The sequence below is a fragment of the Agelaius phoeniceus genome, chromosome 1, assembly GCF_051311805.1.
Source record: "Agelaius phoeniceus isolate bAgePho1 chromosome 1, bAgePho1.hap1, whole genome shotgun sequence".
Taxonomy (NCBI): Eukaryota; Metazoa; Chordata; class Aves; order Passeriformes; family Icteridae; genus Agelaius; species Agelaius phoeniceus.
In genome coordinates, this window is record NC_135265.1 from 154,629,680 (window position 1) to 154,643,056 (window position 13,377).

The 13,377-nt window shown below is 35.6% G+C and overlaps 1 protein-coding gene across 1 annotated transcript in view; it reads left to right on the plus strand.

Annotated features, from left to right (window-relative positions):
* Positions 1–13,377, plus strand: part of MROH1 (maestro heat like repeat family member 1) — a 241,668-nt gene that overhangs the window by 102,495 nt on the left and 125,796 nt on the right. Inside the window, 2 exon segments of the mRNA XM_077174443.1 lie at positions 6,549–6,589; positions 9,511–9,646. Coding sequence (XP_077030558.1) covers positions 6,549–6,589; positions 9,511–9,646 — 177 coding nt within the window.

Sequence of the window (13,377 nt, forward strand, 5' to 3'; positions counted from 1 at the left end):
CCAAAAAATCAAAGGAAATCCCAGGAATTCCCAATGAAATCCAGGGAAATCCCAGGAATTTCACAAAAAATTCCAAGGAAATCTGAAAAAAATCCCAAAAACTTCCCAAAAAAATCAAAGGAAATCCCAGGAATTCCCAATGAAATCCCAAGGAAATCTGAGAAAATCACAAAAAATCCCCAAAAAATGAAAGGAAATCCCAGGAATTCCCAATGAAATCCCAAGGAAATCAGAGAAAATCCCAATGAAATCCAGGAAAATCCCAAAATTCCCAAGGAAATCCAGGGAAATCCCAGGAATTCACAGAAAATCACCAGGAAATCAGAAAAAAATCACAAAAAATCCCCAAAAAATTAAAGGAAATCCCAGGAATTCCCAAAAAAATCCCAAGGAAATCAGAAAAAAATCCACAAAAATCCACAAAAAAAAATCCAGGGAAAGCCCAGGAATTCCCAAAAAAAATCCAGAGGAAATCAGAAAAATATCCCAAAAAATCCCCAAAAATGAAAGGAAATCCCAGGAATTCCCAATGAAATCCAGGGAAATCAGAAAAAATTCACAAAAAATTCCCCAAAAAATTCCAAGGAAATGAGAAAAAAAAAATCCCAAAAAATCCCAGGATTTCCACAAAAAATCCCAAAGAAATCAGAAATAAATGCCCCAAAAATCCAGTGAAATCCCAAGAATTCCCAAAAAATCCCAAGGAAATCAGAAAAAAAATCCCCAAAAATCCACAAAAAATCCAGGGAAATCCCAAAATTCCCAATGAAATCCAGGGAAATCCCAGGAATTCCCAAAAAATCCCCAGGAAATCAGAAAATATCCCCAAAAATCCCCAAAATAATTAAAGGGAATCCCAAGAATTCCCCCCAAAAATCCCAAGGAAATCAGAAAAAAAAAAAATCCCAAAAAATCCCAATGAAATCCCAGGAATTCCCAGAAAATCCCAAGGAAATCTGAGAAAATCCCAATGAAATCCAGGGAAATCCCAGGAATTCCCAGCAAATCCCAAGGAAATGAGAGAAAATCCCAAAAAATCCCCCAAAAATTAAAGGAAATCCCAGGAATTCCCAAAAAAATCCCAAGGAAATCAGAAAAAAATCACAAAAAATCCACAAAAAAATCCAGGGAAATCCCAGGAATTCCCAGTGAAATCCGGGGAAATCCCAAAATTCCCAAGGAAATCCAGGGAAATCCCAGGAATTCCCAAAAAAATCCCAAGGAAAGCAGAAAAAATCACAAAAAACCCACCCAAAAATTAAAGGAAATCCCAGAATCCCCAAAAAATCCCAAGGAAATCAGAGAAAATCCAAAAAAATCCCCAAAAAATCAAAGGAAATCCCTGGAATTCCCAATGAAATCCAAGGAAATCTCAGGAATTTCACAAAAAATCCCAAGAAAATCTGAGAAAAATCCCAAAGAAATCCAGGGAAATCCCAAAATTCCCAAGGAAATCCAGGGAAATCCCAGGAATTCCCAAAAAAATCCCAAGGAAATCTGAGAAAATCCCAAAAAATCCCCAAAAAAATCAAAGGAAATCCCAGGAATTCCCAAAAAATCCCAAGGAAATCTGAAAAAATCACAAAAAAAAAAACCCCAAAATCCCCAGGAAATCAGAAAAAATCACAAAAAAAACCCCAAAAAATTAAAGGAAATCCCAGGAATCCCCAAAAAATCCCAAAGAAATCAGAAAAAATCCCAATGAAATCCACGGAAATCCCAGGAATTCCCAAAAAATCCCAAGGAAATCAGAAAAAAATCCCAAAAAATCCCCAAAAAATGAAAGGAAATCCCAGGAATCCCCAAAAAATCCCAAGGAAATCTGAAAAAAATCACAAAAAAACCCCCAAAACTCCCCAGGAAATCAGAAAAAATCACAAAAAAAAACCCCCAAAAAATGAAAGGAAATGCCAGGAATCCCCAAAAAATCCCAAGGAAATCAGAAAAAATCCCAATGAAATCCAGGGAAATCCCAGGAATTCCCAAAAAAATCCCCAGGAAATCAGAATAAAAATCACAAAAATCACAAAAAATCCCCAGGAAATCCTAAAAAAATTCCCCAAAAAATCCCCCAAAAATCAAAGGAAATCCCAAGAATTCCCAATGAAATCCAGGGAAATCCCAAGAATTCCCCAAAAAATCCCCAGGAAATCAGAAAAATATCCCAAAAAATCCCCAAAACATCCAGGGAAATCCCAGGAATTCCCCCTAAAGAATTCCAAGCAAATCAGAGAAAAAAATCCCCAAAAATCCCCAAAATAATTAAAGGAAATCCCAGGGAAATCCCAAAAAATCCCAAGGAAATCAGAAAAAAAATCCCCAAAAATCCACAAAAAATCCATGGAAATCCCAGGAATTCCCAATGAAATCCAGGGAAACCCAAAATTCCCGAGGAAATCCAGGGAAATCCCAGGAATTCCCAAAAAAATCTGGAGGAAATCAGAAAAAATCACAAAAAATCCCCCAAAAATTGAAGGAAATTCCAGGAATTCCCAAAAAATCCCAAGGAAATCTGAGAAAATCCCAAAAAAATCCCAAAAAATCAAAGGAAATCCCAGGAATTCCCAATGAAATCCAGGGAAATCCCAAAATTCCCAATGAAATGCAGGTAAAGCCCAGGAATTCCCAAAAAATCCGGAGGAAATCAGAGAAAATCCCAAAAAATCTGAAAAAATCCCAGGATTTCCACAAAAAATCCCAAAGAAATCAGAAATAAATGCCCCAAAAAATCCAGTGAAATCCCAAGAATTCCCAAAAAATCCCAAGGAAATCTGAAAAAAATCACAAAAAATCCCCAAAAATCAAAGGAAATCCCAGGAATCCCCAATGAAATCCAGGGAAATCCCAAAATTCCCAAGGAAATCTGAGAAAAATCACAAAAAATCCAGGGAAATCCCAGGAATTCCCCAAAAAATCCCAAGGAAATCTGAAAAAATTCCCCCCAAAAAAATCCAGGGAAATCCCAAGAATTCCCAAAAAATTTCATGGAAATCAGAAAAAAATCACAAAAAATCCCCAAAAATGAAAGGAAATCCCAGGAATTCCCAATGAAATCCAGGGAAATCCCAGGAATTCCCAATGAAATCCAGGGAAATCCCAGGAATTCCCAAAAAATCCCAAGGAAATCAGAAAAAATCCCAAAAAATTCCCCAAAATCCCAGGATTTCCGCAAAAAATCCCAAAAAAATCAGAAAAAAAATCACAAAAAATCCCCAGGAAATCAGAAAAAAATTCCCCAAAAATTAAAGGAAATCCCGGAATTCCTAAAAAATCCCAAGGAAATCAGAAGAAATCCCAATGAAATCCAGGGAAATCCCAGGAATTCCCCCCAAAAATTTCAAGGAAATCAGAAAAAAATCCCAAAAAATCCCCAAAAAATGAAAGGAAATCCCAGGAATTTCCAAGGAATTCCAGGGAAATCCTGAATTTCCCAATGAAATCCAGGGAAATCCCAGGAATTCCCAAAAAATCCGGAGGAAATCAGAGAAAATCCCAAAAAATCTGAAAAAATCCCAGGATTTCCACAAAAAATCCCAAAGAAATCAGAAATAAATGCCCCAAAAATCCAGTGAAATCCCAGGAATTCCCAAAAAATCCCAAGGAAATCTGAAAAAAATCCCAAAAAATCCCCAAAAAATGAAAGGAAATCCCAGGAATTCCCAATGAAATCCAGGGAAATCCCAAAATTCCCAAGGAAATCCTGGGAAATCCCTGGGAATTCCAAAAAAATCCCAAAAAATCCCAAATATTTTTTTTCCAAAATTTTTTTCCAAATTCCAAAATAAATCCCAAAAATTAAAAAAAAAAAAAATTAAAAAAATTAAAAAATTAAAAAATTAAAATTAAAAAAATTAAAAAATTAAAAAATTAAAATTAAAAAATTAAAAAATTAAAAAACTAAAATTAAAAAAATTAAAAACAAAACAAAACAAAACAAAAAAAAAATCCAAAAAAACCCAAACAAAACAAAAAAAACAAAAAATCCCTGGGAATTCCCCAAACCCCTGGAATTCTGGAATTCTGGAATTCTGGAGGAATTGAATTTCCCCATTATTTCCCCATTATTATTCCCATTATTTCCCCATTATTTCCCCATTATTCCCATTATTTCCCCATTATTTTTCCCATTATTTCCCCATTATTATTCCCATTATTTCCCCATTATTTCCCCATTATTTCCCCATTATTATTCCCATTATTCCCCCATTATTTCCCCATTATTATTCCCATTATTTTCCCATTATTTCCCCATTATTCCCATTATTTCCCCATTATTTTTCCCATTATTTTTCCCATTATTTTCCCATATTTTTCTCATTTTTCCCCATTATTTCCCCATTTTTATTCCCATTATTTCCCCCATTATTCCCCCATTATTCCCCTTTATTTTCCCATATTTTTCTCATTATTCCCCAATTATTCCCCCATTATTGCCCATTATTTCCCCCATTATTTCCCCCATTATTCCCCCATTATTTCCCCATTATTTTAAAATATTTTTTCATTATTTCCCAATTATTTCCCCCATTATTTCCCCCATTATTTCCCCATTATTTCCCCATTTTTTTCCCATATTTTTCTCATTATTCCCCCATTATTCCCCATTATTCCCCCATTATTTCCCATTATTTCCCCATTATTTCCCATTATTTCCCCATTATTCCCCCATTATTCCCCCATTATTCCCCATTATTCCCCCATTAATTCCCCATTATTTTAAAATATTTTTTCATTATTTCCCCATTATTCCCCCATTATTTCCCCATTATTATTCCCATTATTTCCCCATTATTTTCCCATTATTCCCCCATTATTCCCCCATTATTTCCCCCATTATTTCCCCATTATTCCCCCATTATTCCCCCATTATTCCCCCATTATTCCCCCATTATTTCCCCATTATTTCCCCATTTATTCCCCATTTATTCCCCATTTATTCTCTATTTATTCCCCTATTATTTCCCCATTATTTCCCCATTATTTCCCCATATTTTTCTCATTATTTCCCCATTATTTTCCCATATTTTTCTCATTATTCCCCCATTATTTCTCATTATTTCCCCCATTATTTCCCCGTTATTTCCCCCATTATTCCCCCATTATTCCCCATTATTATTCCCATTATTCCCCCATTATTTCCCATTATTATTCCCATTATTCCCCCATTATTTCCCATTATTTCCCCATTATTTCCCCCATTATTCTCCCATTATTCCCCCATTATTTCCCCATTATTATTCCCATTATTATTCCCATTATTTCCCCATTATTATTCCCATTATTTCCTATTATTATTCCCCCATTATTTTCCCCTTATTTCCCCATTATTTCCCCATTATTATTCCCATTATTTTCCCATTACTTCCCCATTATTCGCAATTATTTCCCCATTATTATTCCCATTATTATTCCCATTATTTCCCCATTATTTCCCTATTTTTTTCCCATATTTTTCTCATTATTTCCCCATTATTTCCCATATTTTCCCCATTATTTCCCCATTATTTCCCCATTATTATTCCCATTATTATGCCCATTATTATTCCCATTATTTCCCCATTATTTCTCCCATTATTCCCCCATTATTCCCCCATTATTCCCCCTTTATTTCCCCATTATTATAATATACTTTTTTCATTATTTCCCCATTATTTCCCATTATTCCCCCATTATTTCCCCATTATTTTTCCCATTATTCCCTCATTATTTCCCCATTATTATTCCCATTATTTTCCCCATTATTTCCCCATTTATTCCCCATTTATTCCCCATTTATTCCCCTATTATTTCCCCATTATTTCCCCATTATTTCCCCATATTTTTCTCATTATTTCCCCATTATTTTCCCATATTTTTCTCATTATTCCCCCATTATTTCTCATTATTTTCCCCATTATTTCCCCATTATTATTCCCATTATTCCCCCATTATTTTCCCATTATTTTCCCCCATTATTTCCCCATATTTTTCTCATTATTTCCCCATTATTCCCCATTATTTCCCCATTATTTTCCCCATTATTTTCCCATTATTTTCCCATTATTTTCCTGTTATTCCCCCATTATTTCCCCATTATTTTTCCCATTATTCCCTCATTATTTCCCCATTATTATTCCCATTATTATTCCCATTATTTTCCCCATTATTTCCCCATTATTCCCCCATTATTCCCCCATTATTTCCCCATTATTTCCCCATTATTTCCCCATTATTTTCCCATTATTTCCCCATTATTTTCCCATTATTATTCCCATTATTTCCTATTATTATTCCCCCATTATTTTCCCCATTATTATTCCCATTATTTTCCCATATTTTTCCCATTAGTCCCCCATTATTCCCCCATTATTCCCCCATTATTATTCCCATTATTTCCTATTATTATTTCCCCATTATTTCCCCATTATTATTCCCATTATTTCCCCATTATTCCCCCATTATTTCCCCATTTTTTTCCCATTATTTCCCCATATTTTTCTCATTATTTTCCCCATTATTTCCCCATTATTTCCCCATATTTTTCTCATTATTTTCCCTTTTTTCCCCAGGCTCTCTGCCCTGTGCCCAGGCTGTGACCGTGCGGCTCCTGGTGAGTTGGGATTCCCGGGCATTTCCATTCCCATTTTATTCCCATTTTATTCCCATTTTTCCCATTTTCATTCCCATTTTCATTCCCATTTTCATTCCTATTTTTATCCCTATTTTCCCCATTTTTTTCCCATTTTTATTCCAAATTTTCCCATTTTTATTCCAAATATTCTCGATTTTATTCCCATTTTTAGTCCCCTTTTCCCATTTTTCTCCCATTTTTCTCCCATTTTTCATTCCCATTTTTCGCCAATTTTTCTCCCATTTTTCCCCCATTTTCTCCCATTTTTCATTCCCATTTTCCCACCATTTTTCCCCATTTCCCCCATTTTTATTCCCAAATTTCCCATTTTCCCCATTTTTCTCCCATTTTCTCCCATTTTTTCCCATTTTCTCTCATTTTTCCCCCATTTTTCCCCCATTTCCCCCCATTTTTCATTCCCATTTATCCCAAATTTCCCCCATTTTTCATTCCCATTTTTGCCCATTTTTATTCCCATTTCCCCCCATTTTTCTCTCATTTTTCCCCCATTTTTCATTCCCATTTATCCCAAATTTCCCCATTTTCCCCATTCCCCCATTTTTCATTCCCATTTTTTGCCCATTTTTATTCCCATTTTCCCCCATTTTCCCCCCATTTTCCCCCCATTTTCATTCCCATTTTCCCCAAATTTCCCCATTTTTCCCCATTTCCCCCATTTTTATTCCCATTTTCCCCCATTTTCCCCATTTTCCCATTGTCATTTCCCCCCATTTCCCCCCATTTTTCATTCCTATTTTGCCCAAATTTTCCCATTTTTCCCCATTTTTCCCCATTTCCCCCAATTTTTCCCCCATTTTCCCCCCATTTTCCCCCATTTTCCCCCCATTTTCCCCCATTTTTCTCCCATTTTCCCCCCATTTTTCTCTCATTTTTCTCCCATTTTTTTCCCTCATTTTTCATTCCCATTTTCCCCCATTTCCCCCCATATTTATCCCCATTTCCCCCATTTTTCATTCCCTTTTTCCCATTTTTATTCCCATTTTCCCCAAATTTCCCCCATTTTCCCCCCATTTCCCCCCATTTTTATTCCCATTTTTCCCCTTTTTATTCCCATTTTCCTCATTTTTTCCCCATTTTCCCCCATTTCCAGGCCATTTCCTCCCAGCCCTTGGAGATGTTTTCCTTCCCATTTTCATTCCCATTTTTCTCCCATTTCCCCCCATTTTTGCATTCCCATTTATCCCAAATTTCCCCATTTTTCCCCATTGTTCACCCATTTTCCCCAAATTTCCCCATTTCCCCCCGCTTTCCCCCCATTTTTATTCCCATTTTTCCCCATTTTCCCCATTTCCCCCCATTTTCCATTCCCACTTTGCCCAATTTTCCCCATTTTCCCCCATTTTCTCCCATTTTTCTCCCATTTTTCTCCAGTTTTCCCTCCCATTTCCCCCCATTTTCATTCCCCATTTTCCCAGACACTTTTCTTTCCCATTTTTCCCATTTTTCTTCCCATTTTTCTCAATTTTTCCCCAAATTTCCCCCATTTCCCCCCATTTTTTTCCCCATTTTCCCCATTTCCAGGCCATCTCCTCACAGCCCCTGGCGGTGTTTTCATTCCCATTTTTCCCTATTTTCCCCATTTCCCCCCATTTTTATTCCCATTTTTCCCATTTTTATTCCCATTTTCCCCATTTTCCCCCCATTTTTCCCTATTTCCCCCATTTTTTCCCCATTTTCCCCCATTTTCCCCCATTTTCCCCCATTTTTATTCCCATTTTTCTCTCATTTTTCCCCCATTTCCATTCCTATTTCCCCCATTTTTATTCCCATTTTCCCCATTTTTCCCCATTTTCCCCCATTTTTCATTCCCTTTTTGCCCAAATTTCCCCATTTTTATTCCCATTTTTCCCCATTTTCCCCTTTTTTCCCCATTTTTTCCCATTTTCCCCCATTTCCCCCCATTTTCATTCCCATTTCCCCCTATTTTTATTCCCAAATTTCCCCATTTCCCTCCATTTTTCATTCCTATTTTCCCCCATTTCCCTCCATTTTTCATTCCCATTTTTCCCCATTTTCCCCCATTTTTCCCCATTTTTTCCCCATTTTTCCCCCATTTCCCCCCTTTTTTATCATTTTATTCCCATTTTCCCCCATTTCCCCCCATTTTCATTCCCATTTTCCCCCCATTTTCATTCCCATTTTTCCCCCATTTCCCCCATTTTTCATTCCCATTTTGCCAATATTTTCCAATTTTCCCCCATTTTCCCCCATTTTTATTCCCATTTTTTCCCCATTTCCCCCATTTCCCCCCATTTTTCTCCCATTTTTCCCCATTTTCCCCCATTTTCCCCCATTTCCCCCCATTTTCCCCCATTTTATTCCCATTTTTCTCCCATTTTCCTCCCATTTTTCTCTCATATTTCTCCCATTGTTCTCCTATTGTTCTCTCATTTTTCCACCATTTCCCCCCATTTCTCCCCATTTTTATTCCCATTTTTATTCCCATTTCCCCCATTTTTCCCTATTTCCCCCATTTTCCCCCATTTCCCCCCCTTTTTTCCCATTTTCCCCCATTTTTATTCCCATTTTCCCATTTTTCCCCATTTTCCCCCATTTTTATTCCCATTTCCCCCCATTTTTATTCCCATTTTCCCCATGTTATTCCCAAATTTCCCATTTTTTCCCCCATTTCCAGGCCATCTCCTCTCAGCCCTTGGCAGTGTTTTCATTCCCATTTTTCCCTATTTTCCCCATTTTCCCCCATTTTCCCCCATTTTCCCCCATTTTTATTCCCATTTTTCTCTCATTTTCCCCCATTTCCATTCCTATTTCCCCCCATTTTTATTCCCATTTTCCCCATTTTTCCCCATTTTCCCCCATTTTTCATTCCCTTTTTGCCCAAATTTCCCATTTTTATTCCCATTTTCCCCCATTTCCAGGCCATCTCCTCTCAGCCCTGGCTCTGTGGTGGCCGCGCTTTCCCCGCTCTGCGTTTGCTGTGGGAGCTGCGGCTCCACCCCGAGCTGGAGAAATTCTGGGCCCAGGAGATCCCAAAGCTGCTGCAGCTCCTGCAAGGTGGGCAAAGAAAAACAAATGGCAAAAAAGAGCAAAAAAAAACCCCAAAATTCCTGAAAAAAATTCAAAAAAAGTCCCAAAAATACTGAAAAATAAAAACTTCCAAAAAAAAAAAACCCTCAGAAAATCCATTGGAGAATTAAAGAAAAGTCCTTAAAAAATCCCCAAAAACTTCCCAAAAAATTCCTCAAAATCCCTGGAAAAAAATCCCCCAAAAAGTCCCCCCAAAATAAAAAAAAATCCCAAAAAAATCTCCAGAAAAATCCCCAAATAATCCCCCAAAAATCCCTCCAAAAAATCCCCCCAAATCCCCCAAAAAAGTGCCTCCAAAATAAAAAAAAATCCCCCAAAAATCCCCAAATATCCCCCCAAAAATCCCCAAATAATCCCAAAAAAATCCCCAAGTAATCCCCCCAAAACCCCCAAATATTCCCCCAAAAATCCCTAAATATTCCCCCCAAAAATCCCCAAATAATCCCCCCAAAACCCCCAAATATTCCCCCAAAAATCCCTAAATATTCCCCCCAAAAATCCCCATATAATCCCCCAAAAATCCCCAATCCTGAAAAAAAATTCCAAAAAAAGTCCCAAAAATACTGGAAAAAAATTCAAAAAAGTCCCAAAAATATTGATAAAAAAATTTAAAAATGGTCTCAGAAAAGCCATTGGAAAATTAAAAAGAGTCCCCCAAAAATCCCCAAAAAATACTGAAAAAAAATTAAAAAAAGCTCTAAGAAAATCCATTGGAAAATTTAAAAAGTCCCCAAAAAATCCCCAAAAATACTGAAAAAAAATTAAAAAAAAAGCTCTCAGAAAATCCTTTGGAAAATTAAAAAGAGTCCCCAAAAAATCCCCAAAAATCCCCCAAAAATACTGAAAAAATTAAAAAAAAAGCTCTCAGAAAATCTATTGGAAAATTAAAAAAAATCCCCAAAAAATCCCGAAAAATCCCCAGAAATACTGAAAAAAAATTAAAAAAAACAACTCTCAGAAAATCCATTGGAAAATTCAAAAAAATCCCCAAAAAATCCCAAAAAATCCCCAAAAAATACTGAAAAAAATGAAAAAAAAAAACCTCTCAGAAAATCTTTTGGAAAATTTAAAAAGTCCCCCAAAAAATCCGCAAAAATCTCCCAAAAATACTGAAAAAGAATTAAAAAAAGAACTCTCAGAAAATCCTTTGGAAAATTAAAAAAAAGTCCCCAAAAAATCCCCAAAAATCCCGAAAAAAATTTAAAAAAAAGCTCTCAGAAAATCCATTGGAAAATTAAAAAAAATCCCCAAAAAATCCCGAAAAATCCCCAGAAATACTGAAAAAAATTTAAAAAAACAACTCTCAGAAAATCCATTGGAAAATTTAAAAAGTCCCCAAAAAATCCCCCAAAAATACTGAAAAAAAATTAAATAAACAACTCTCAGAAAATCTGTTGGAAAAGAAAAAAAAAGTCCCCAAAAATCCCCCAAAATCCCCCAAAAATACTGAAAAAAATTAAAAAAAAAGCTCTCAGAAAATCCATTGGAAAATTAAAAAAAGTCCCCAAAAAGTCCCCAAAAAATACTGAAAAAAATGGAAAAAAAAACCTCTCAGAAAATCTTTTGGAAAATTTAAAAAGTCCCCAAAAAAAACCCAAAAATACTGAAAAAAATTAAAAAAAACCTCTCAGAAAATCCATTGGAAAATTTAAAAAGTCCCCAAAAAATCCCCCAAAAAATTCCCCAAAAATACTGAAAAAAATACTAAAAAAAAAACCTCTCAGAAAATCCATTGGAAAATTAAAAAGAGTTCCCAAAAAATCTCCAAAAAATACTGAAAAAAAATAAAAAAAAGCTGTCAGAAAATCCTTTGGAAAATTAAAAAAAAGTCCCCAAAAAATCCCCAAATAATCCCAGAAGAATTTTTAAAAATCCCCAAAAAGTCCCTCAAAAAATCCCCCAAAAATCCCCCAAAAGTTTCCCCAAAATAGAAAAAAAATCCCTCGAAATAATCCCCAAAAAAAATCCCCAAATATCTCCCTAAAAATCCCCAAATAATCCCCCAATAATTTTTAAAAATCCCCCAAAAATCCCCAAAAAAGTCCCCCCAAAATAGAAAAAAATCCCCCAAAATAATCCTTAAAAAATCTCCAAAAAATCCCCAAATATCCCCCTAAAAACCCCTCAAAAATCCCCCAAAAATCCCCAAAAAAGTTTCCCCAAAATAGAAAAAATCCCCCAAATAATCCCCAAAAAAATCTTCAAAAAATCCCCAAAAATTCCTCAAAAAATCCCCCCAAAATCCCCAAAAAAGTCCCCCCAAAATAGAAAAAAATCCCCAAAATAATCCCCAAAAATCCCCAAAAAATCCCCAAATATTCCCCCAAAAAATCCCAAAAAAAATCCCTCAAAAATCCCTCAAAAAATCCCTCAAAAATCCCCAAAAAGTCCCCCCAAAATAGAAAAAAAATCCCCCCAAATAATCCCCAAAAAATCCCCAAATATCCCCCTAAAAATCCCCAAATAATCCCCTTATATTTTTTTTTTTAATCTCCCAAAAAATCCCTCAAAAAATCCCCAAAAAAGTCCCCCCAAAATAGAAAAAAATCCCCCCAAATAATCCCCCTAAAAATCCCCAAATAATCCCCAAATAATTTTTAAAAATCCCTCAAAAATCCCTCAAAAATCATTAAAAAATCCCCAAAAAAGTTTCCCCAAAATAGAAAAAAAAACGCTCCAAAATAATACCAAAAAAATCTCCAAAAATCCCCAAAAATCCCTCAAAAAATCCCCCAAAAAATCCCCCCAAAAATCTCCCAAAAAAGTTCCCCCAAAATAGGAAAAATCCCCCCAAATAATCCCCTAAAAAATCTCCAAAAAATCCCCAAATATTCCCCAAAAACCCCCAAATAATCCCCTAAGAATTTTTAAAAATCCAAAAAAATCCTCAAAAATCCCCAAAAATCCCTCAAAAAATCCCCCAAAAATCCCCAAAAAAGTTTCCCCAAAATAGAAAAAATCCCCCCAAATAATCCCCTAAAAAATCCCCAAAAATCCCTCAAAAAATTCCCCCAAAATCCCCAAAAAAGTCCCTCCAAAATAGAAAAAAATTCCCAAAAAAGTCCCTCCAAAATAGAAAAAAATCCCCAAAATAATCCCCAAAAATCCCAAAATAATCTCCAAATATCCCCCCAAAAATCCCAAAAAAATCCCTCAAAAATCCCTCAAAAAATCCCTCAAAAATCCCAAAAAAAAGTCCCCCCAAAATAGAAAAAAATCCCCCAAATAATCCCCAAAAAAATCCCCCAAATAATCCCTAAATATCCCCCCAAAATCCCCAAATAATCCCAGAAGAATTTTTAAAATTCCCCAAAAAGTCCCTCAAAAAATCCCCCAAAATCCCCCAAAAAGTTCCCCCAAAATAGAAAAAATCCCCCCGAATAATCCCCAAAAAATCTCCAAAAAATCCCCAAATATCCCCCCAAAATCCCCAAATAATCCCCTTAGAATTTTTTAAAATCCCAAAAAAATCCTCAAAAATCCCTCAAAAAATCCCCCAAAATCCCCCAAAAAGTTCCCATAAATTAGAAAAAATACCACAAAATAATCCCAAAAAAATCTCCAAAAAATCCCCAAATTTTTCCCTAAAAACCTCCAAATAATCCCCAAATAATTTTTTAAAATCCTCCAAAAATCCCTCAAAAAATCCCCAAAAAAGTTCCCCCAAAATAGAAAAAACTCTCTCAAAAATAATCCCC